At 33.1% G+C, this 26,327-nt stretch overlaps 1 protein-coding gene across 8 annotated transcripts in view; it reads left to right on the top strand.

Moving 5' to 3' along the window:
• The window catches only part of POSTN (periostin), a 34,298-nt gene extending 8,244 nt beyond the window's left edge, over positions 1 to 26,054 (top strand). The window contains exons 5-23 of one of the 8 annotated variants that reach the window (XM_047723233.1): positions 1,201 to 1,365; positions 2,263 to 2,409; positions 2,903 to 3,044; positions 4,158 to 4,370; positions 4,965 to 5,099; positions 6,335 to 6,483; positions 7,581 to 7,717; positions 8,548 to 8,678; positions 9,183 to 9,313; positions 9,419 to 9,521; positions 9,628 to 9,695; positions 10,356 to 10,401; positions 13,541 to 13,621; positions 16,579 to 16,668; positions 17,406 to 17,495; positions 18,407 to 18,484; positions 18,836 to 18,919; positions 23,452 to 23,493; positions 25,285 to 26,054. In XM_047723233.1, coding sequence (XP_047579189.1) covers positions 1,201 to 1,365; positions 2,263 to 2,409; positions 2,903 to 3,044; positions 4,158 to 4,370; positions 4,965 to 5,099; positions 6,335 to 6,483; positions 7,581 to 7,717; positions 8,548 to 8,678; positions 9,183 to 9,313; positions 9,419 to 9,521; positions 9,628 to 9,695; positions 10,356 to 10,401; positions 13,541 to 13,621; positions 16,579 to 16,668; positions 17,406 to 17,495; positions 18,407 to 18,484; positions 18,836 to 18,919; positions 23,452 to 23,493; positions 25,285 to 25,322 — 2,070 coding nt within the window. In that variant the 3' untranslated portion in view covers positions 25,323 to 26,054. The remainder of the gene's footprint in view (positions 1 to 1,200; positions 1,366 to 2,262; positions 2,410 to 2,902; positions 3,045 to 4,157; positions 4,371 to 4,964; positions 5,100 to 6,334; positions 6,484 to 7,580; positions 7,718 to 8,547; positions 8,679 to 9,182; positions 9,314 to 9,418; positions 9,522 to 9,627; positions 9,696 to 10,355; positions 10,402 to 13,540; positions 13,622 to 16,578; positions 16,669 to 17,405; positions 17,496 to 18,406; positions 18,485 to 18,835; positions 18,920 to 23,451; positions 23,494 to 25,284) is intronic. The other 7 variants (XM_047723226.1, XM_047723234.1, XM_047723228.1 and 4 more) reach the window with 7 other exon arrangements.
• The last annotated feature ends 273 nt before the right edge of the window (positions 26,055 to 26,327 follow it).

Here is a 26,327-nt window from a genome sequence, read left to right as displayed (position 1 = left end):
TTATTATAAGTCATATTATAAATACATAAATAATTATTTTAATTATATGTAAATATATTTGGCTTCTCAGATATTGACATTTATAAATATGTATGGATATTTAAATGAAGCATTATAAATAATGCTTTTGATTTTCAGACTTTTTGTGCATAATTTGTAATATACTAAATTTCCAATCTGTAAAACTGGTATAGAAATATATTCCTACATTCTACTAGATATGAAGGCAAATTGATAATTATGACTAGAGTCAAATAATATTTAGTAAGGCAGGATCTTCTAGATATTATCTAGAACTCTCTCTGTTGGTTGCCATTGACCTCATCTCTTAACCACCTTTCTGGGTCTTTTTGCTGACTACTCTTCTTCCTTCACTTAATAATGAGTCTTACTAAAGTCTCTTCTGGGAATTAGACTTTGCTCTTTATATACCCGTCTAATGGCTTCAGCCATCACTTCAGTGAATATAATCATGAAATCTGTTTCTGTAGTTGCTCTCCTTAGAACCTCAGGAAAATATTTCTAATGTCCATTTTAATACTTCTCCTTGGATATACCACTTAATATTTCTCCTTAGATAGACCACTTCATCTTTAAACAAAAAGTTATCTAAAACATGTGCCATTTTCTTTCTCCCCACAAACAACTGCTTTTCAGTTGCCTTTTTTTCCATAATTGGCAGTACCCATCTGAAGTGTTTAGACTTGAAAGTGGTGATTCATTCTACTCCTGCTCTAATTCTTAACTATTGTTAGTCATTGATGTCTCATGTTTCATCCTCCTCACTAATATCTTCATTTTTGCTCTACATTTTCACAAGATTAACCTTCCCAAAGCCCAGTCTAATAATTTTATTCCAATACAACAAAATCTTCAGTGGCTCCTTGTTGCCAGTTTACTCAGGCATTAAAGTCTTCCACATTATTGTCCTACACACTTTTCTAAAATTCCTTCTTAATGTTATCTAAGAAACATAAAGTATATGCTAACCAACTGAGTAAAATCTTCTCTCCCAACATTCAGCCCTGTGTCAGCAACTGGACTTAAAATAATCACTACTATTCCTACCCTACCTACTCTTTAATGCCTATCCCCAAGCCTTGAATAGCTGCCTTTCCTCATTTTACCTATGGTGTAATTATAAGTATTTTAATGATGAACTGCAATAAAATAAACTTCTAATATTTCAATTTTTCCTAGGATATCCGGAGAGGCTTGGAGAGCAATGTAAATGTTGAATTACTGAATGCTTTACATAGCCATATGGTTAATAACAGAATGTTGACCAAGGACTTAAAAAATGGCATGATTATTCCTTCAATGTATAACAATTTGGGGCTTTTCATTAACCATTATCCTAATGGGGTAAGTTTCATGAATAAAAAGTACATTTCAGAGTAATATGACCTTTAATTTTGTCTATACCTTTTATATCATGTTCACAGAAATAGTAAAATGTTAGTAAATGTAAGCACTATATTGTGCTTTCCCCCCACATTTAGAGCATGCAAATTTCTAATTCAGTGGCTGACTTCTATAGAGAGTGGTTGTGAGGAAGAAATTAAGTTCACAGTTCATTGACAGTAGACTTAGATGTCCTAAAAAAAGGGAAATTTTAGTAGTTGATGTGTTTGAAAAATGATAACTACAGAAAAATAGTAAATAAGAATTTATCAAAGAATACCAGAGAATATTCCTTTATTCACCCTCTAGTTACTATACTGATTTAGGTTCTTCTGTGTGTAGAGCTCTTATGGGAAACTTCCAACAGGGTCATAGGGCTCTTCCAACAAATTTCCAGGGATGAAAAGGGTCAGTGATGAGGTAATAATTGGGAAATTACTGGAATAGAACTGATTATATTTGTGTAATAACTATTTCTCTCTTTCAATACTTATTTTAGGACTGATGAACTTTTTCATGTAATTCACTGACCTGCAGCTGAAACAGTTTATGACTATCTCTATAAGAGGAAGAGAAGGGGGGGGAAGCAATAACTCAAATGAAAAAAAATGCTTTTTTCCCTTATTTTCTAGATATGTTACGTGTAACCGGACTGGGTTTTCAACTGGTCCTGTTTTCTCTTAGTTTCCTTTTTAGACAGAGCAATATATGTCTTTATCCTCAACACTTACATTTAGAATGTTGGCTCCTTCGTGTTACATTTACTAGTAGAAATGAAAGATAGATTATGGCCTTGCAGTCTCAGTGGTCAATTGATGGCTCTAATTTCTGCACTTTGATTTTCTCAAATAATTATAGGTTGTCACTGTTAACTGCGCTCGAATCATCCATGGGAACCAGATTGCAACAAATGGTGTTGTACATGTCATTGACCGTGTCCTTACACAAATTGGTACCTCAATTCAAGACTTCATTGAAGCAGAAGATGACCTCTCATCTTTTAGGGTAAGTACAAGAAATAACAGCAGATTGTCTTGCATCACTGAAATCTAACAATAGAAATGTTATTTTAAAAATCTGGCAGAAATATAACAAATATATTTCTTGAAATGAAAAGAGTTTTATTCTACATGGACGAAATCATCCCATATGACATAATAATACTTGTGTGGACATGATAAATACCCAATAGTTAGTTATGTGCCCATAGTGTATTCACTGTATTTAGTATGTGTCCATCTCAGTTATATATACTGCTGGATATTGCTAGAGTCACACAAACATGGGTAGGATTCCCATTCTTACAAACAGGTTTGAGGAACCTTGGAAAGAATGTAGTTTGTTGTGCCACCAAATCATGTTTTAAAGATCTAACAAGAGCAAACTTCTCTAATTTTCTACAGAATCAACTCCCTCATGACAGCCTAGGTTAAGTGTGTTGTGATTTTCTTTTGGATCTGCAACATACAAGCCTCTAACAAGCACATTTGTGTTTCAGGCAGCTGCTATCACATCTGATATACTGGAGTCCCTGGGAAGAGATGGTCACTTCACCCTTTTTGCTCCCACCAATGAGGCTTTTGAGAAGCTTCCACGAGGTGTCCTAGAAAGGATCATGGGAGACAAAGTGGCTTCTGAAGGTACTAAAATATTCTCCTCTCTGAGAAGCCTCCCAGAATTCCAAGAAAAGAAAATTTAAAAAAAAAAGAAAAAAGATTAAGTCATGCTCCTATTATCAACTTTGATAAGCAAAGGCAAAGAAAAACTTGTGTTCTGAAGTGGACTGCAAAATCTTTAAAAAAAAAAAAAAGCCTTTGAAAGAGTCAGCAGAGTAATTAATTAATAATTAATTTTAAAATAATATCTTAAAGATCATATTCTTTTTTATTGCTTTCAAGTAAATAAGTAGCAGGCATTAAAAAGGATTTAGCCATGGTTTAAAAGAAATATTAGATTATCAAATTTTAGTATCGTACATGTATTACATAATGATTTTAATTCTAAATTTATGCTAAAATGTATAATTAAGTTGAGAAAATTACACGGTTCTCTTGGTCTATTATTTATTTATACATAGAATTTGGCTTCATTCTAGTCTCCCTATCTATTTTCAAATAGATTTTATGTTGTGAGGAGTACATTTAACTAACATTTAACCAACATTTAACCAATTTAAAATGAGAAATTTTGATGATACAGATATAGAGACAATATGGTTGAAGGACAGATCCCTTCAGATATCTTCCAAGAAATCATCTTTATTTTGGCTACTTTCCAGATGTTTTCTTTAGAGAATTATTTGTCCTACCCTCCTCTTCTATTAAACTCTTTATAAATCATATGCAGCTATTCTGTCATGAGTGGCTTATGCAAGATGCTGCTTGTGTGCTTAAGAATAGGTATCTCTAGTAAATACAGGGATCATTCTTCTTGTTTTCACGTCCGAAATTACTTTCTTATGAGGGTGGAAACTTGCTTCATTTCATGCAACTGATCTTCTCTTCTTACTTCCTCCTGAGCTGAGCTATTTCTACTGAATCGTTCATATAGTGTGTTGAAAAAGCGTTCCTAGAACTTAAACAATTTAAAACCCTTCAGTCAATACTTAGGCCTTTTTTTTTTTCTTTTAATACTTAGGTCTTATATGTATTATATTTCTTAGGAATTCTCAGGTCCACAGTGAACCATGTCTTTAAGGGTTAAGTGCAATTTCCCTTGATCTCAAAACTTGCTGCTTTTCATTTGTCCTCCAGCTCTCTTGAAGTACCACCTTTTGAACACCCTCCAGTGTTCTGAAGCTATCATGGGAGGAGCAGTCTTTGAGACTCTCGAAGGAAACACCATTGAGATAGGATGTGACGGTGACAGCATAACAGTAAATGGAATCAAAATGGTGAACAAAAAAGATATCGTGACAAATAATGGTGTCATCCATTTGATTGATCAGGTCCTAATTCCTGATTCTGGTGAGCAGCAGTTTTGGATTCTTCCACCTACTACTGTTTACCAGTTATGATGCCACATGACTAAATCCACGAAAAGTGAATGTGTAACATAAGGAAAAGCATGTGAAGCACAAATGCAGCACAGTGAACTGAGTTAACTAGGTAGCCTGTGTAGCCACGGGCTCCTGGGTAGCACGGAACTTCCGCTTTCCCCGGCTTCTAACACTTAATATTTATAAAGTCTCTCTCACAGTACCACAGTTTTTCTTGAAAGTGGAAGGACAGATCTATCTAACCAAATGGTCAGCTTTGGATAAATGAAAGAGCTATGGCACTCACAAGAGCAGAGAAAGGTGGGACGTGAGCCATAGAGAATTAAAGAAAATGAAACTAAGAAGCTGGAAAAATATTTTCTTTTTTTAAAATTCTCTGTGGTTATCAACCCCCCAAAACAGGAATCTGGAACTCTTACTAGGGAAGGGCAGGATATCTTATCACATTGTCATGGCAGCAAATAGCTTATAGAGAACAGCCAAGAACTGATTTACTAATTTCAGGATGATGATGATAGTAACAAAGATGACATTGTTGCGATGGTGATGGTTTACTTTACAGCCAAACAAGTTATTGAGCTGGCTGGAAATCAGCAAACCACTTTCACAGACCTCGTGGCCCAGTTAGGCTTGGCATCCGCTCTACGGCCAGATGGGGAATATACTTTGCTGGCACCTGTGAATAATGCATTTTCAGGTATGTACTGGACACTGTCATTCCTACTCTCCCTCCCCCACCAACCCTCACACACATTTTTCTTCTCCATGATTGTTTGCATTAAGGAATAACCGACATTTTACAAGGTGGTGATTATTTCTTTATTGGCGACACATTGTTAGTACTATGTCGTCTCTATTAAAATGTGCTTCATTTAAAAACATTTCATTATAATAGATAATAGCCTACAGGGAGTAAAAGTTTGTGATAAAGGGTATTCAGTTATTCTATGAATCTATTCATAATTCCAATACACACAAAGGATGTATTAGTAGATCTTAAGAAAAATTAATCTGATTTGTTTAACACCAACATAATATTTAAGAATAAATAGTTGTATTTTTCATCTCAACATTTGATATAAGGTGTCAAATTATAAATAAATAAAAACAAGAGACTATTTTATTATATACTTCTATATTACTATGTAAACTATTATTATAAGTACTTTATCTACTAGTTGCTCTTTAAGGATGATGTTTAGATTAGTGTAACCTGCCACTTTTTCTAGAAAAGTGATTTCACAAAGACATATTTAAATTGTAAAGCAAAATTTAGTAATTAAAAAATAAGTATTATTTTAAAAACATTTTCCCAGATGTTAAATTGTAATGCATAAAATTATTAATAAAAATTCAAATTCCTAGAAATGCTATTATTCCTCTTTGTAATAACTGTTAGGATGGTGAATGTGTTTTGATTTTCTCTTCGTAAGTAACGATGAATTTATAAATGATTTGTCAGTAGTGTCATGTGACCAGTGTATGTCAAATTCTCATAAAAATTAGAATAATGTTACAGCCAGGGTGCTTGGGTGGCCCAGTTGTTAAACAGCTGCCTTTACCTCAGGTTATGATCCCAGCATCCTGGGATCGAGCCCCACATTGGGCTTCCTGCTCCCTCTCCCTCTCCCACTCCCCCTGCATGTGTTCCCTCTCTCACTGTATCTCTGTCAAATAAATAAGTAAAATCTTAAAAAAAAAAATAAAAGAAGAAGAAGAATGTTACAGTCATTTGATCAAAGAGCTTGCAGAGTTTCTAATTAGTGCATGGAATTTGTAGCCTTGAGCATTTAGTTGACTCATATATTTTATGAGTGCAGAATCTATAATATCCATAGTATTAGGGATTATCCGTTTTCATGATTTTTTTCTTATCAGGAGGAATTTTAATGCTTTCTAAGTAATCCTTTTTCTTCATGAATTTCTTTATAGATGACACTCTGAGCATGGATCAGCGGCTTCTTAAATTAATTCTGCAAAATCACATATTGAAGGTAAAAGTTGGCCTTAATGAGCTTTACAATGGACAAAAGCTTGAAACCATTGGAGGCAAACAGCTCAGAGTCTTCGTCTATCGTACAGTAAGTCAATCAGAAAAAGATAATATATCTACATTGGCCTAAATGTCAAATGACTTTTCCCTGACTAAGAATATTATTAAAGCATATGTGTCCAGAATTTTATTAATGTGGTTTTAGTAGTAGTAAATATTCATAAGAAGATCGGGAACTGAGTAATGCATGAAAAGACTGTGAGGAAGGGTGACAAAAAGTGCTGGGTATTAACAATTAAATAATTTGCATTTGTTTCATTATCTGTTCTAAAACATTAATTATTTCCATTCTAGAAATCATAAAACTCCTCTAAAATAAGCTTTTGATTTATGGATTCCTGTAAGTTTACAAGATAATTTTTTATAGACATCTAAAGATCTCTGAACTCTAGAAAATAGTTCTAACATACTTTATCTGAGGAACTATTTCTAGAAAATATTGCTTATGAAAACTACAATGCAAGTAGTGGTGCCGTTCAATTTCTGTCCAGGCAACTGATGCATCTAGAGATCAGAGATTTTACAGAAGTCAAGCATTACCTGATACAATACACAGCAGCTGCTCACGATGGTTCCACAATTCCAAGACACACATTTTATAAGATGCAGGAAATGGGCTGCATATACATATATTTGTTCAAAAAACACTATAACAAAATTAATAATGTGACATAATTGATAGAACCTTATAGTCAGGAAAATATAGTAAAAATCTGTGAAAATCTCAAAAGGTACTGAAGTCAGGGAACTTTATGGTTAAAGACGGTCCTAAAGAGTAAGAGAGTGAAAGTTTCTTAAAGAGGGTGTGGAAGAATGGTTCAAACCTGGAAAAGAATGATGAAAAATACAGACATGGAATTCTATGTAATTTTTGTTATTTATGGATGAAACTACATGTCTGACACATAGGGTAGTTAACTAGTAGTAGATAACCTGATTGAATAAGAAGTGTGAAGTCAGTTTATGCCAGACCTTAAAAAAAGAAGTGAGATGCTATTTCCTTTGGCCAGAGAGGTAAGGAGACTTCTTAAAAGAGTCAATCCATTAACTCAGTTTTGCATATACTTCCACATAGGACATTGCAAGTAAGGAAATAGACAGTTGTATCTTTCCCTTCTTTGCTAGGCTGTCTGCATTGAAAATTCATGCATGGTGAGAGGAAGCAAACAAGGAAGAAATGGTGCTATTCATATATTCCAAGAAATCATCAAACCAGCAGAGAAATCCCTCCATGAAAAATTAAAACAAGATAAGCGCTTTAGGTAAGCCAAATGGATTCACCCCCACCAAAAACAAACAAACAAACAAACAAACAAAAAATAAATAAAAAACAACAAACAACAAAAACATGAGAACTATTGATATAGTTTTGTGTCACAGTTAGTATCCAAAAGGCATTCAATTATTCAGTATTGCTGAAAATAGAATTTAGAATAAGAAGTCCATGCAAATGTTTTCAAAACTGAAATATATTCTTAAGAGTATTTTGCTTCCTGATGTACCATAATATGATTTGGTGAGGGAAACAATCGAATACATTGGCCTATTCCTTGCAATTTTTTTTTATATTTAAGTTTTTGAAAAAATGACAGTAAATACTAGCAAAGACTATTTTGTGGAATATTAAATGAAAAACATAATTTCTATCTTGTCATGAAGTGTGACCTTGTCAAGTTTTATAAGATAAAAATTTAGTTTAGGAGATTTAAAAACCATATGCATATTTAAATAATTTCCCCATGATAAAACTTTCTTAACAGGTAAATTGCATTTGAAACATAAAAATGGATGAGTAGGGGGGCCTGAGTGGCAGAATCAGTTAAGTCTCCAACTCTTGGTTTTGACTGGGGTCATGATCTCAGGGTCGTGAGATCGAGCCCTGTGTTGGGCTCCATGCTGAGCACAGAGTCTGGTTGGGATTCTCTTTCTCCCCCTCTTCCTCTGTCTCTCCCTCACCTCCTCAAATAAGTAAATAAATCTTTTAAAAAAATGCATGAAAATTTCTCATGCTTTCCGCCGTAAATGGATTCTGTTCTATTCCATGCATACCTAAATCTAAATCTAACAGAATAAATGTGTCTTTCCTGCTTAGTGTCTTCCTCAGCCTACTTGAAGCTGCAGACTTGAAAGAGCTCCTGACACAACCTGGGGATTGGACTTTATTCGTTCCAACCAACGATGCCTTTAAGGGAATGACAAATGAAGAAAAGGAAATTCTGATTCGTAAGTAGAAGTGAATACCAGGTATTTGCCCCTAGGGTTCAGGATCTCATTTCTTCCTCAAGCATTCCTGCCCAGAAATCAACCACAAAAATATCCCCTCTTTAATACTCATGTCTAGCCTTAGTTTCCTTTAATTCCACTTGGAATATGTGGAAGGTCACTCATTAATATTCTTAATTAACTGCTTGCTGTCATGATTGTAGAGCTAGATGTTCACTTATGCTATTTCTATTAAAGTCCACACAATTAGGTGACAAAGGAAGTAGTCACAATCCCAAAAATAATTTGATTTTCCTTCCTTTCGGTAGGTTGGCTAATATTTTGATTGAACAGACTGAAGTGACAGTTTCGACATGGCATTGATAGCAACTTGAGAGAATAATGATATGATGAGAAATTACAGTGTGGAAAAAACAAAGACAAAGAAATATGTCTATCCTTAATCTTTCCAGCATCAAACTATCAAAAAATATAACATGTTATAAATATACATTTCCCCCCCAGGTGACAAAAATGCCCTTCAAAACATCATCCTTTATCACCTAACACCAGGAGTTTTCATTGGAAAAGGATTCGAACCTGGTGTTACTAATATTCTGAAGACCACACAAGGAAGCAAAATCTATCTGAAAGGAGTAAGTTCTTTAGAATGAATTTAGGATAGCATTCATCTATTTTTCAATTATCTTAAAGTTAATTTTTCATTAATTTCTCATTGACATTATCTCTTGTTTTAATAGGTAAATGATACACTTCTGGTGAACGAAGTGAAATCAAAAGAATCTGACATTATGACAACAAACGGTGTCATTCATGTTGTAGATAAACTCCTCTACCCAGCAGGTTGGTAATTATTGGACTCATTAATGAATTAAATCATTTTCAATAGAAACCTAGACTTTTACTTCACACTTTCTTATCAATATTCATCTAATCTTCCTCTTCCTAGACACACCTGTTGGAAATGATCGGTTGCTGGAAATACTTAATAAACTGATCAAATACATCCAAATTAAGGTACATAACCTTATTGGGTTGGTTTGCAATGTGCTGAACAGATATTGTAATTTTAACATAAAAGACTAGAAATGTATAAATAAATAGGTAGATGTATGCTGGACGTGGATTGCTCTTTGTTGAATATGTACCACTGGCTTTCCTGTGAATAAATGACATAATTTCTTTATGGTTTTATTTAACAAATATCTATTAAAAGCTACTTGGGCCCAAGCAGTGTATTAAGAGTAATGGGAAATATAAGTTGAATCAGAGATGGCCCTTTATTTAAAAACTTATAGCCCAATTGGAAAGAAAAGACATGATGATAAAAAAAAAACTATAATCTTTCTATTATTAAATAACTTTGTTACAGTATAAAAGGTAAAGTATTTACTTGTAAAAAACCATCACTAATGCCAGTGGTTACAGGTAAAAAGGTATTCTGCTCCTCTGTCCTTGTAGGGTCAAAGTATGAGAAAACATATGAAATACTATTTAAAAATCTATTTCACTTTAGATTAGCTATTTTATAATTTTTAAGACTCTGAGTAAGAAACTGGTACTTTTTATGCCATCTGGACCAATAACAGGATATTGCAAAATGAATTAAAGTGGTGTCATAATTTTGTTAATAAAACTACTAAGTTCACATTACTAAATGCAAATATTTATTTTCAGTTTGTTCGTGGTAGCACTTTCAAAGAAATCCCCATGACTGTTTACAGTAAGTATATAAAGAATATTTGTCACATACCAATGGCAAGATGTAAAAAAAAGAAAATACAATAATTTTCTTTGTACTTGGAAGCAGAAATTATTGATAATCTGGTATTTAGAATTCCAAACAAAGACAAATTTCATCCCACTTGAAGCAGGCTTAAGGTCTGGATGAGACCTCTCAGCCGGGGCCATACCCTTCAGATCCTATGAACTAAACTGAACTTCCCCATTCCTCAAAAAAACAGGAATGATAAGATATGAGAATAGCAGTAAAATGTAATAGCTAGCATGGAAAAGAGGCAGGGAAAAAAAAAAAGACATACAAACATACAAAGAGGAGAGACAGCTAAAAGGCACTCCAGAGTTATCTGAAAATTCAGATGTGTAGACACAGATGTAACACTGCTGAAAGATTTGTAGCTCCTTCCACCCTCAAGCCGTCAGCAGTCTAAGGACAGGGTGGGCCGTTGTGTGCCAAGGAATCCTAATGTTTATGAGTTGGCAGTTCAAAAACTCTTTCCATCCAAAACTGGATGAACTGTGATAAACTAAAATTTCTAGATGCCAAGGTTCTTTTATCACTGACTCTACCAGATTATCAAAATTAAACCTCTACTACTTAACAATGGTTAAGGTATTCCAGTCTCATAAATGTAACTTGTAGTATTCCTTTTTCAATATGGCTTTTTCTTCATCTTTCTTGTTTCCTTCTTTCTTCATAGCTTTCAAAGCAGAAATTCTTTTCATTTTGTTTTGACTCTACAATTAAACATTCAAAATGTACCAGTAGCAAAAGTATTACTTCAATTCCCACTCTTATCCTGGCCAGAAAATAATTCTGCTTTATACTCTGAGCATTCTGTTATTGAGTTAAAAAATTTTTTCTTCAGGATTTACACTAGATATGGAAGAATGAAGGCAATGTAAGGAGCAAAACAAAATGTCTGCTGCTCTTCCTGATTTCAGTTGTATAATAGTAACATAAGCAAATCCAGTATCAGGCCAGCTCAGTACTATTTTAAAGATTGAGATGGAATAGATATGATTCAACATTGTATAAATTCCAGTATGGAAGTGTTCAATCTTGTATATATTTTAAAATAAATAAAAGAATCATTATGGGCTCTATTCATCAGAAATGTTATGTCATCTTTCTCATTTCTTTACCTTTCCTACTTTACCCATGATAGGTCCACTACCTTCTACATAGGCCAATGAAATACTTTGCTCCATGAGCCAGAATCTTACAATTGCTTTATTTTCCTCTATTAAAATTGGATCTGCACTCACAGAAAATAAATTATATTTTATGAAATCATGCAAATCCAATAAACCTTGTCTATCTACTCAAAGCTCTTGAAACAGCTCTGAGATTTACATTCCAATGCCGGATGTTTCTTTAACCCCTGCCCAGATGGGCGTGTTGCTGTTTAGAAGAACTTCAAATAGAGGTAGAGTGCAATTAAACCTAAGATTCCATTTTTGTGTTCCTTCATTGACTTGTCTCTAAAACTTCTTTAATTTCCTTGCTACATATTATTCTTGTCCCCAAAATACCATACATTTCAATTGTATGGGGGCAAAGAGCTCTATCATATGCATCGTTGAATATGTAACAATTGAGGTAGAGTAGAATAAAATCAGTGTTTAATCCCCAGTCCGGAACCTGTCAAAACTATTTAATTCTTCAGGCAAGCAAGATTGAAACAAAACTACCAACCAACTAAATATCCTACACTTCAAGTTCCTTAATAAGAGGTAAAAACTTAAGGTAAAAGTAATTAACCCATTTTGATAGTAGAGGCAGAAACCTCTGTGGATTTGGCCTTCATGGAAAGGTTCCTCTGTGGCATGACCACTTGTAGGATCAGTAATTGGATGCCTAGATTTGATATATTTTAGAGCTTCATAATTTAAGATTTCAAAATAAAAAATTTGATATGACTGAACCATAGTCGTAATTAAGATCTAGACCCCATATGAATTTTAAAAAGTTGACATTTCAGAAGCCTGAGGTGAGAATGTGACAGAAACCCAAACTGTGCTAACATCTCACCTCTAATGTGTCAACACAATCTGTTGTGATTGCACAGTTAGCTTTAGCACAGCCCCACTGTCTAATGGAGCTATCTTTTAAGGCTTCTAATTAGAAATGACAAAAAGCCAGTAGCCCTGGATGAATGGCTCCAGAGGCACATTTCCAGTTTATCTGTAAAACCAAAAGCCAAACCAATAGTTTCCTATTTTAAATAAATTTTGCATATTATTGTCTTAGTTGGGTAAATGACACATTTAAAATACATACTTTTAAATTAAAAAAAAATGATTGTGATAGAGGGTACCTGGGTGGCTCAGTCAGTTAAGCATCTAGATGCCTTCAGCTCAGGTCATGATCTCAGGGTCCTGGGATTGAGCCCCATGTCAGGCTCCCAGCTCAGAGGAAGATTTTCCTCTCTCCCTGCCCCTTCCCCTTCTCTCTCTCTCACTCACTCTCTCTCCCAAATAAATAAAATCTTTTAAAAAATGATCATGATATTAAAGCTGAAAGTTAAAGACATTTTAGCTGATAAATACTGATCATATCATGTTTGTTGCATAGAGCTCATATTTGGCTGGCTGAAATTTATTTTTTACTTGTAATTATTCTGAACTATTTTTCATATTTTCCTTTCTATATCACTGTTATCAGATGCATGGAAAAATATTTTGTCTTTGTCTTTCAAGTTTGTCTTTTGAGAAAGAATCCAACAATGCAATTTAAGATATTATGAATTGCATGAAATTAATCATGTTTATTTGTCTTCTGTTGCTATGCAGCCAATATTTTCAAGAAGTACAAAAGAAGGTAAAGAGCTTTAGTGGTGCAGTTCAAAATTACAGATTTCTAGACAGCATTCTTCACTTAGTGTGTATATATTTCACTGGAACAAACCCAAGTCACTGGACTTTAGAGTACACCATCTGGACATGAGAAGATAAATAGATAATGTACCATGAATATTTCCTGTATCTGATGGCCTTAACATATTATTGCAACTTATACCTCAGTACCCAACAATGATTAAAGAAAAAAAAAAAAGGACAATTTAGTTCAGGTTGTTTTTATGTAAACATCATTTATGTTCCACTTTCTATACTTTCAGCAACTAAAATTATAACCAAAGTTGTGGAACCAAAAATTAAAGTGATTGAAGGCAGTCTTCAGCCTATTATCAAAACTGAAGGTAAAAATCATGGTTCCTTTTATTGTAAAAAAAAAAAAAATTCAAATAATAGACTGATATCTATGAATGTATCTACATTCTTTTTGAAACTAACATGCTAAATATTTCTATACCAGTGGCATGCTCATGTAATTGCAGAATGCGGAATGCAAATTATTTAGCAGAGTAGATGGTGCATTCCTAATACTTTCAGTACATTTGCTTGTACTTGATTTCATTTGAACCTAATTGGCCATTGCATTCACACTAGTACCCAGATAAATAAATAAGCATACAAACAAACAAATAATAAATCCCGAGCTTTTTTTTTGTTCTTTTTTTTTTCCTACTTCAGTTAGACTCCTTTTTTTTTTTTAAATTTCTTTTGTAGTTTTATCTCCAATCTCCCCAAATGATTTCTTGTTATAAAAGCTCTTCCAAAAAGTGCAGGCATTTTTCATTCAATGACCTAAGAGAGCCCTGAAGCTATACATTGATGAAAGAGTTTAAAATTAGAACCACATATGACATATTTTTAAATTAGACCACCAGAAACAGAAGAAGGAATAAGTATTTGGTGCCATGAGTCAAACCTTAGAATTATTAATTATAGTCCTGAACTTCTACACTTACTGTCTATTTTAGCCAACTCTACCCAACATCTTTGACGCCACCCTCGATTCATGTATTTTAATTATTACCAAAGGTCGGACCTTATGTCTAAGCATCTTAATGGGGTGACTTGCCACAGAGAAAAGACTAAGCTTTCTTCTTTAGTCTGTAAGAAGTATATAAATGGTCTTCCAAAAAAGGAAAAAATCATGTTTTCAGTTGAATCTCAAAAAAACTCTTATTTTAAATTTCTTTGATTTTGAAATTTCTTCTCATTCTCCGAACTGAGATGGCAGTTTCTTGAGTATTTTTGTCTATTTTTTTAAAGGCAAGCCATGATTTACAACTAGATATTGGAAGCTTGTATGCAAAATTTATTTCCTAGCTAATTAGTCATCCATATTTTAATTTCTTCTTGAGACCTAATATTGAAATCTGTGCTTATTAAAAAAAAAAAAACTTTACCTATGGTCATTTGATTGCTTTTATATTTTGATGAGAACTTCGTGTCTTAAGAAATTAAATCATTGAAATTTTTGTTGACAAAATGTTTCTTGATGATTTTAATAAAAAGTGATCAAATGATTCTTGGTAATACACTTGATTTTAACATTCTCGTACTGTTTTTAAAATTAGATCCCCTAATATTTGGTGTCATCAATTGTACACAGTTTCTATAATCAAAATCATTCACATGTGCTCTTCTTATTTTCAAAGATTCCTACCTTTTCTTTCAAGCTTCTTCATTCAACCCATTTATCTTCTCAATCTTTGTCTGTGGGAATCTACTGTATTAATCTTTCTTCAATTAGGAACACAGTGAAGCATCAGTCCTACCTGGGTTCTTCCTATAAAGGGAACAGGATGAAAAATGGGGTCATTTTTATTGTTATCTATGTGTTAAAAGTCTTCAGTCCAAAAACTCAGAAGTTTTACTTCTGTGTAACATACTGAAGGCAACAAGTAATTATTGTGGCAGCTATTTACAATTGTCCAGCTCTAAGATTGCTACTGGAGTTCCCTTCTCATCGAACTTTTGCAGCTTCCTTGACAATTCTTGAATTCTTTATAAATGTATTAGGCTCTAAAACACAATTTTAAGATGTTTCTTATAATGTTTTTAACCAGATTATAGAATTAAGAATAAATCAACTGAAATTCATTTCAACAAATACTTAATGAACATCTTATTACTGTGCTGGGCATTCTCTTAGGTGCAGGGAGTAAATATGAAAAAAAGATTTGATAAAAATCCCTGCCTTCATAGTCCATAATGAAAGAGAGTGTTTCTGAAATTTCAGTTTAGGCTCTTCCAAAGAAATGTCGATTCGGATATTTTATTAACTCATTTCTTGTTCTTAAACTCCTTAAGGGTATTTTCCTTTTGAAATCCCTTAACCTTAAAAACCTGGCCTTGCATTTGATTCTCAATATCCCTTGATCCCATAGATCAATAGTACGGTATGAAGCACTCCTTATTTGAAAGAACAATTGTTTTCACTATTTTAGATTGTTTTAGACTAATTCTGGGTAACGGTGTACATTAACAATTTCTGGACAAGCAAATAAATCCACTCAAAGATAAGCAAATACAGTGATATTCAACTGTTAAAGGGTGTTATAGTATGAGTTAAATGTACTGAACTTTACTTTCCTTCTCTATGAAATAGTCTTGGTTAACTAATGTAGTAATCAGCTTTCTAACATTCAAAATGATTTTCTCTGGAAGTGAAATCATTTTGTAAGTCAAATGCAACATTTGTTTAACTCTTGCATTTGAAGGACTGTTTAATTATTAATCAGTAAATTTTTGCATCATTTTCATATATAAGGTAAGTACTCAAATCCATTTCCCCATAAAACCTGAAATTCAGCATCTGAAATATAGACATGAAGTTGAGATCTTTTTTTAATTTCAGTCTTATGCCCATCTGATAAAAAGTATACAATACTGAGTAGTTAAAAATTAAATTAAATTTAATAAGGAGTGATCAATGATACCAGTATAGTAAAGTAAGATCTACACTAGTTATCATGAGAGCAATTCAATTTCGTACATACTGTATGATTCACAAAGTACATAGTATCTTGTTTGATCCTACCTTATGACTATGAATAAATGGACAGGTTTATGCTAAACACTGAAACAGATGAAAGTAATTTTAGCAGCACACCAATAGACTGTCATTTGTTCTCATAAATACTGCCTAATTTGAAGACAATGGGAAATGTTTAAAACTGATTTCATAAAGCCTGAAACCACTTTGACGTTTCAGTAACACCAAATGGTGAAATAAATTTCCTGTTCTGCGAAAGTTTAAGAACTGTTTTAACATGATAATTTGTCTCCTAAAACAATACCTCAGGACCCACAATATCAAAGGTCAAAATTGAAGGTGAACCTGAGTTCAGACTGTTTAAAGAAGGTGAAACAGTAACTGAAGTGATTCATGGAGGTGCGTTATATGTATTCCTAAAGCCTAGTTAGGATCACTGGGATTATTTTGAAACAGTGTTGGGTTAAATATGTTGAGCATCTGTTTTCTCTTGGCTTTTGTTTTATTTAAATTGTGGGAATATTCGTCTCATTTATGGGCTTTTCCTGCTAGGTGAGGTTTTTGTTTTGTTTTTGTTTTTGTTTTCTTCCAATCAAATAAAATACAATTTACCTTTAATGAAGTTAAAGTAGTTTTTAACTACTTGGAGTTAATTTATCCATTAAGTCACCAGGTCCAACAAAACCGTCATTACTGTGCATACGCCAGTGACGATTAGGAAATAGAATAACAATAATGTCAATACAAAGTAATCTATTGGACTTAGAAGAAAAAACAGCCATTGTGTTAAGATTGGCTAATAAATCACTGCGGAGACTGATGATAGGGCTCCCACTCTAATGATGTAGAATTCCCTGGATTCTTACTAATACTCATTCCACAGTCAGAAAACAAGTATGAGAGTATGACATGGAGAGTTAACTTGCCAGTTGGCTCTCTCCCTCACCCAAGATTCAGGACATAGCTCTACTATTTAGATATTTGTTGATCTGAATCTATTTGAGATATGTCCCCAAAATGATTATGATTGAATTCTAAGTGGTACTGTTTTGAGAAATATATTTAATCATTAAAATGTCTAGCTTATGTATCCATAAGGGGATACATCAAATGCATTTTTCTTCCCCTACTTTTAGAGCCAATTATTAAAAAATACACTAAAATCATTGATGGAGTGCCTGTGGAAATAACTGAAAAAGAGACAAGGGAAGAACGAATCATTACAGGTAAACTTGATTCCGTACATGGAACTATGCCTGAATTATAAAAGTAAAACCATAGCAAATCTTAAAATATCTCTCTCTATAAGAATCATGAGAGAAATTGACTAAGTCATTTTCATGGTGGCTACTGAAGTTATTTCTTTTTGGCAGAAATAATGTTATCCTAAATATGCAATCTATGTTTTTCTCTGAATTGGAATTTGTGGACAAATCTATGAGTATGTTTTTTACTATGCAGACTCATACATATTATATAATATTTTCGCTTTGCCATTTATCAATGAGTTAATAAATCTTAGAAGAAAAACCATTCCCTCCTTTGATTTCCTGTTTAGCTTAAGGTCTACACATCTATATACCAAAATATATGAAAGTTGATATAAGACAACAGATCTCTAATTTTAGTAAGCCTCTGTATCAGTCTCCCACCAATGAATTAATTTAAAATTCTGAATTCAGGGGCACCTGGGTGGCTCAGTGGGTTAAAGCCTCTGCCTTCGGCTCAGGTCAGGATCCCAGGGTCCTGAGATCAAGCCCCACATCGGGCTCTCTGCTCAGCGGGGAGCCTGCTTCCTCCTCTCTCTCTGCCTGCCTCTCTGCCTGTTTGTGATCTCTGTCTGTCAAATAAATAAATAAAATCTTTAAAAAAAAAAATTCTGAATTCAGCTATTTCACAACTATTCATTTAAATGAGCAGTCAGCAACTATGGCCTGTGCCACCTACTTAGTAAAGTTCTATTGGAACCCAGGGTGACCATCCCTTTGTATAATGTCTATAACGGTTTTTCCCCTAGAATGACTATTTAAATAGCGGCAACACAAGTTATAGGGCCTATAAAGTCTATCTGCCCCTTTAGAGTGGATGTTTGCCTACTGCTATTTTAGACTTTTTTAAAAAATTGTCTTTCTTTCAGGTCCTGAAATAAAATACACTAGGATTTCTACTGGCGGTGGAGAAACAGAAGAAACTTTGAAGAAATTGTTTCAAGAAGGTCAGCATGTCTAGAAAAATAAGAATGTGACTTGACCTAAGCTGTTTCAAAGTCTAAAATAATCTTTGAGGTTTTTAACATATTTTCTATTCTATCTCATTCTTCTGTTCAAATTCCACACCAACATAGGAAAGATGCCCAGAGATAGAGAATGAAACTCAAACAACAATCACATTGATTGTTTTATTAATATATTTGTTATATATTGTTCAAAAACAGCACCAAAACTGGAGAAGGAATCAAGTGTTGGTGTGGAACTCATTGTTAGCCAGATGCTGTTATATAGCATATCAAGTGTTCTGTGTTTTTATTACATAAACCAATTTCTGCTATAAACGTGTATCCTCTCAGAGGTCACCAAGGTCACCAAATTCATTGAAGGTGGTGATGGTCATTTATTTGAAGATGAAGAAATTAAAAGACTGCTTCAGGGAGGTTAGTAAAAGGGAAACAACTAACCCGCTTAACAGGTTCTGGAGACTGAGTTCCTCAACTTTTTAAAGACTGAACATTCAGGTTTTTCTTTTAATAAGGTTGAAAAAGACAACATGTTCTGTTGTCTTAAGGGATTGATTGGTTCACCACGAGTTTAAATAACAATAACGGAGAAATGATTACTAGTTTAAACAGTCTTTAAAAAGTTCTATGATATAGAACTTGGGGAGCAATGAATATTTTTTTCTTTGATACAGATAATCATAAGAATATTTTAAGTATCTGACAGGGGAATACTTTTTAAAGTGGTAGTTGTTAAAGAAGCCCAAATTGACATACTTTTTACATTTAAAAAAACATATTCACTGCCCCCAGAACAATAATAAAAGGCATGTTTACGGATTTTTTTTTTAAGTGCATAGATCTAGCAAAAAAACAAGTGCATTTAGTAATTTTCTTTTCCAAACTACATTCTTGAGAATGGATATCTGTTTCTTCTAACAGTTGGGGTGATAATCTATACCTGGAGATGGAATTTATTTTGCATATGAAATTAATCTTTAAAGTATGGAATGTTCTCTGTCTATGGCATTAAAAGGACCTACTTTTAAAAGCAAAGGAGAAAAAAAAAAGAATTCAAAATCTTAGACAAACTCTAAACAATTATTTGAAGAAACAGTAAATGCTAATAAAATATAATTTGAGTAATTGGCATTTGAATAAATGAACTTCTAGTTCATTTTACTAACAACAAAAATATTTAGATGACAAATTGCTTTAGAGAAACAAGTATTGAAATTACTCAGAATAATCAAATACACTTCCTGAAATATGCTATGAATTCAGAAACACAACTGCAGTTTGGTATTTATTCAAAATATCATCCTAGATGGCTTTTCTGCTTAAATTGTATCCCTATGTTTAAGAAGATATAAATTCTCTCAGAACCATACATATTATAGGCAATTGTTTCTTTATTCTTTATTTTAACCTAGTTAAAATTTCTATATAGTGTTGAGACTGTTCCGAGATCGTAAAAATAAATAATTTTATTGAACCAATGATTGAATTTCCCCTCAAGAGAAAAATATGTGTCTGAAAAATACAAGATTTCCTTTCAGACTGCAGGGAGTGTGTGACACAGCCAGAGCCATAAAAGAACCAAGGTTTTCTGTATGATCTAATACAGAATTCACTCCTCTACCCACGAATGTTTAACCTTCTGCTAGGAAAGCAGGGATATGAAAGAAGAGGGGAAGATATTATGAAGATTAAATTGAATTCTTTTTTTTTTAAGTCCTTACCATAGTAAGCAGCTTTGTAGAATGGCAGTGCTTTCTAGAGAATGAATCATTTAGTAGCTATACATATATGTGTATATATATATATATATATATATATATACACACACACACTGCTTTACTTTATTTAGGCTTAAACTTCAGGTAAGTATGTTTTCTTCTCTTTAATAAGGCCCACTTAACAAGTTGATGATAAACAAGGAATTAAGTACATAACAATAACTTCAGGCAAAAGAAAATATGTCTGCTACAAGAATACGATATTTTAATTTTATTTAATGAAATCTTTCTTTAAGTACTGTTTCTTCTATCCCAGAGGGTTGATTCCTTTAATTCCCAATATTTGGTTTCTCTATATGTCTTTAAAGCATTAACTTTCACAATACCACATCGTAAGTTTTTATTAAAACATTTCTAAGGTTTTTCAAAACATTTCAAGGGTTATTGTCACATCATAAAGACAACATAAGCAGTAAAGTTACTAGTATCTGAACACTAGTTGGACATGGTACTTTTTTTCTCGTCCTATAAAATCAGTGGGTCATCACCAAGTTACAAGGGTCTATATCCTGAGATACTTATTTACAAAGAATCTGCTGTGAATAAAGGTCACATTACGCAAAACTGGCCTTTGTTCTTTCAGAATATAGATAATTGACCTCTATCCCAACCACAGTCCTCATCGCAAAGTTTGGAGTTTCCAATCTAGACTGTTCACAGTGGTGCATATAGTACATTTTTATGAATTGAGCATATTCCTCAATTATTTTAGTCATGTCTAGTAACATGGCTACGTGGTCCTTTTGGTACCAATATTGTGATTCATCACTGAAGTACTTCAGAGCCCTTAACTCAAAAAATGTTCTCATGAAATGCTTAGAATTTCACACTTATCTTAGGTAAGGCTACATTTACTGAAACTACTAAAGTAATTAAGGGAGAATATCAACCTATAGAGAAAGGAACAAAAAAGATGCCATTTTGGATGATTTTGATATATCTGCCAATATAACATGTAAAGCCTGTGTGGAGAATAAGGATCAGCTTGTAGGTGTGGCTTTTGATTTGGGCTCCAACTCAAACTACTTAAGTAAGTTGATTCTTTCTTTGCTTTGGTTTCTTCATCTGAAGATGAGGCTGCTAATGTTACCTATGTCTTAATGTATGGAAAGCACTTGGAATAATGCTCAGCAAATACAGGCTCCCAGTAATGTGAACTATTATCAGTATCACGTCAGTTATATTTACATAATAAACTTATATGAGATAAACTTAAGAAAGTAATATTTTACACCTAATTTAAATTTCTGAGAGCCATATAAATATTCAAAGGCTTATAAATAACTGGGCTGAAGCATTTTGGATGTTTCATGAAACATGGTAGCGTGGAACATTTATGTGGGATCATTCATAGGATTGGTTTATCTTGCCATATTTTGCTTCTCCAAGCATAACCTGATACAACTCTCCTTTATTTTAAGATAGCAGACAGCCACTGGGGACAAATCTGATTTTCTGCACTTTATTTAGGCTTTCTTCTAAAGATATTTTTTGTCACAATTAATACTTCTTATTTTACTAGTACCATAGCAAAATAGTAATAATTTAATAAATTACTTAATGGATGTTCATTAATTGGATGCCACCAAGTTTATGAAAGAAAATCTGAGTGTAAGTGATTGTTTTGAAATGTAATGTTGTAAACACTTCTGTGACCATATTTTAAATTATACTATAACTGTTATTTGGCATTCAATAAGTCCATTATAGGGGCGCCTGGGTGGCTTAGTCGGGCATCGACCTTCAGTTCCAGTCATGATCCCAGGGTCCCGTGATGGAGCCCCACATCAAGGTCCCTGCTCACAGGGAGTCTGCTTCTCCCTTTTCCTTTGCTCCTCCCCCTGCTCCTTCTCTCTCTCTCTCCCTCACTCTCTCTCAAATAAATAAATAAAATATTAAAAAAATAAAAAAATAAATTTACTGTAAATAGTCTAAATCACTGATGAAAATTGGATCCATCTTTTTTTTTTTGTAAGCCTTTATTTTGCTATCAAATAAACCTGAAGTTAATGAAAATGTATCAATTGGAGCATATCCTATAATAATCCTATCTCAAACCTTCCCCTATTTTCCAATCTAATGAGGTTTTCTATAGTTCTGTATTATAGTATTAACATAATATTATAAATGGTCATCCATCTTATATTTTGTGTGAAAAAAACATGTTGGAAATGCACCACATGGAAACAAACTTATTCAAATATTTTTAAAATGTTTCTTGGTGACATACAGCCAACATTACTGTTGGTGGTAGTTTTTTGCTTTCCTTTTTAACAGAATTTCAGAGAATTGAAAAAATGTATATAATAGAAAAATTTTGACCTGATTATTGTGTATAGTTAATATATAAAAGCAAAAAGTAAAAATTTAGAGAAAAAAATTTAAAGGTAAGCAGAAAAATGAAGTTACTGTAGAAACCACATTTACTCCTTGATCTTAAGCATCTGATAGCATAGTGACAATGTGAATTAGGTCTTCCTGATGAGTTAAAGAAAAACAAGGAATTGGGAAATATTCTGGAACTCTAACAACAAAAACCTACAGTTATGAAACATTTGATATTCGTAAATAAGAATGCTTTTATTATTTTTAACTAGTTCATTTTATAAATGGTTTTGTAGGATTAAAGTTAAATTTAGGAGTAAGTTGGCACACATTTCTTGAATTGTGTAAAATTATATTTCTAGAGTTATTAGGCCGATGCTATTTGTTGTCCTCATGTTCTGCAAGGTAATCATGAATTAATTCACAAGGAGAATTTTAGGCAGAAATCTGATATGTCACAAGTAGGAATAACTGGAGAAATGACTGGATATCTCTGAGAAGATGCTTCTGCTAAACTTTATATAATGTTATATATCCCTTTATAAGAAATCAATGCTTTCTATAAGAAAGGTGAAAAGTCCTGTAAGTCACTTACTCCATGCAAAAATGACACATTGTGTGGGGCTCCAAATGCCATAATGAAACAATGTTTTGCAAATAGGGAGCATTCATGATTATGGAAAACAATTGTCTATGGCCTATGAAAAACTCTCACTGTTCTAAAAGAAAATCTACATATTTAAGTGATGCTTATCTTAAAACTTTATACTTTTCCTTACTTACGGTCTCTTGTCTGAGGTTAGCCATAATTTCAAAGTATTTCTAACTACAACTATTTAATTTTAGACACGCCTGTGAGGAAGATACAAGCCAACAAAAGAGTTCAAGGTAAATGTATGGGATACATGTTTTATTATGTTAAGAGAAGCCAAAGGATAGGGTTTTAATATATTTTATTGGACTTTGTTGTCTTTTAGGGAGAAAAGTTAGCAAATTTGAGGCAAAGTATTTTGATAAAAATCAGAAAAGAAATTATTCACGCTCTGCATTATTAGTAAAATCTAAGAATAACAAATGTTAAAGGAAAGGCAATTATACACATGCAAACTGCTAGATTTTTGGATGCACTGAGGTAGACTCAAGTAGAGTTAAGTTGAAAAGCTATCCATGAGTTTGAGCCATGCAAAAGTTGGTTGCTACTGAGCTTGAGCTCTCTAAACTGTTATTATTTGAGATCAGACTAAAGTCTGAAACATAAGCAAATTAATACACATAAAGTTATTAATATAACTTTATACAAAATTTTGATATAATATGTAGATTATACACATGTATGTATCACCCACACACCATAATTTTCTTCATAACTATAGTTATGTGCATTTTCTAATCTTTCACTTAGGTTATCTTGCATTCTAACACATTAAATTATCAAAGATTTTTCATGCAGAACTTAGAACAAATTATAAGTTTGGAACTTATAAAATAATTCATATTAATAGTCAAAAGAAATCACAAGGCTTATAAATGCATTATAGACATATCTGATTTTAAGCCAGTCCCATACAGACATTTGAAATTAAAAATCAATTGCACAAATAATTTCTAACTGAAGGTTTTATCATAGAGTTCTTCTAAACATCCTAATCCATCCAAATTTTTAAAACAACTAAAATCCTCAGATTTTAAATTACTATTTTCATATACTTTTGATCAAAAGATAACCTTGATTTTATCATCATAAACAGAGGATATGACTTGGAAACATAATCTAATGTTTATTACAATAAGAAATGATGGTCTTATCAAAAGAAATGAAATCTTGCCATTTGCAACGACGTGGATGGAACTAGAGGGTATCATGCTTAGCGAAATAAGTCAATCGGAGAAAGACAACTATCATATGATCTCCCTGATATGAGGGAGAGGAGATGCAACATGGGGGGTCGAGGGGGTAGGAGAAGAGTAAATGAAACAAGATGGGATTGGGAGGGAGACAAACCATAAGTGACTCTTAATCTCACAAAACAAACTGAGGGTTGATGGGGGGAGGGGGTTGGGAGAGGGGGTGGGGTTATGGATATTGGGGAGGGTATGTGCTATGGTGAGTGTTGTGAAGTGTGTAAACCTGGCGATTCACAGACCTGTACCCCTGGGGATAAAAATATATGTTTATAAAGCTGTAAAAAAAAAAAAAGAAAGAAAGGATGAATCCCCAAGTTTTGTAGCAACATGGACGGGACTGGAAGAGATTATGCTGAGTGAAATAAGTCAAGCAGAGAGATTCAATTATCATATGGTTTCACTTATTTGTGGAGCATAACAAATAGCATGGAGGACAAGGGGAGATGGAGAGGAGAAGGGAGTTGAGGGAAATTGGAAGGGGAGGTGAACCATGAGAGACTATGGACTCTGAAAAACGATCTGAGAATTTTGAAGGGGTGGGGGGTGGGAGGTTGGGGGCACCAGGTGGTGGGTATTGTAGAGGGCACGGATTGCATGGAGCACTGGGTGTGGTGCAAAAATAATGAATACTGTTATGCTGAAAAAAATAAAAAAATTAAAAAAAAAAAAGAAATGATGGTCTTTATAGATACAGTCATGCACAGAATACCACATTGTTAAATTCTAAAGTTTTATCACATTTACAATTTATGCATTCTCTTTTCTTCCTATCAGGATCTAGAAGACGATCAAGAGAAGGTCGTTCTCAATGAAAATTCCAGCAACCAGAAAACAAAGTTTATTCAACGCTAAATGAATAATCTGATTTTAAAAGAAAATTATGAGAGCTATACTGACTTCAGGAAATGAACCACCAGCACAAAAAAAGCAATCATTGAACAGTTCTGAATACAAATTTCATCTTTTTTTCTCTGAATGAAATTGTGGGGTTAATCTTCTGTAGGATAGGAACTGAAGGAAATAGAACACCTTGCATACAGGTTTTTATATCTTGAAATTTAAAATTCTGGCTAACTTTGGAATCCACCAAAGAAAATTCTTGTCAATGGATTTATTACAATTTAAATCTCATATTCCATTGAGAAGATTGAGCCTTGAATCTAAGAGATAGATAAAATGTATGCAAACAGGTACCTCTCATGAGAAACTAAGTTATAAAAATGGGTGCTCAGTACTAAAAAATAACAAAACTTTTACTTCGAAAGGCTTTGCACATTTCTAATACAATGTGGGTTTACCAGTAAATTGTGTTATTTCTACAACCAATTTTGTACTCTTGAAATGTTTGCCATATGCTTTTTGCAAAACATATTTTTTATCTCAAACATTTCAATAAAACATTTTCTTTCAGTTATAAACAGAAATACTTTAAATTGGGTAGTTCAGAAAACTCAAGGTTTAAATTAATAAGTGGTTTGGACTTGGGAACAGGACTTTATACCTCTTTTTTTATAGCAAATACTCATTAAAGGAAATTGAATGAATTTAGTGTTTCTTGAATTTTTAAAACTCATGTCATATAAAGAATCATTACACAACGAGTAATCATTAAACTCAAATGAGTGCCTAATATAACCCAGAATCGTGCTAGCTTGTGAGAATCTAAAACATGAATCAGACAGTTATTGTCCTCAAAGAATAAAGAGACAAATGTCCAATAATTCACAATGCACCATGAGCTATAGTAGAATGAATGGTACTACACAAATACAGCAATCAATTTTTCCTAGGCTTTTAGTAGATACAGAAAAAGCCCT

Source organism: Lutra lutra, chromosome 3 (assembly GCF_902655055.1).
Source record: "Lutra lutra chromosome 3, mLutLut1.2, whole genome shotgun sequence".
In the NCBI taxonomy this organism is placed as follows: Eukaryota; Metazoa; Chordata; class Mammalia; order Carnivora; family Mustelidae; genus Lutra; species Lutra lutra.
The sequence above is the reverse complement of the archived record's forward strand: the minus strand, read 5'-3'. Positions and strand labels throughout refer to the sequence as shown.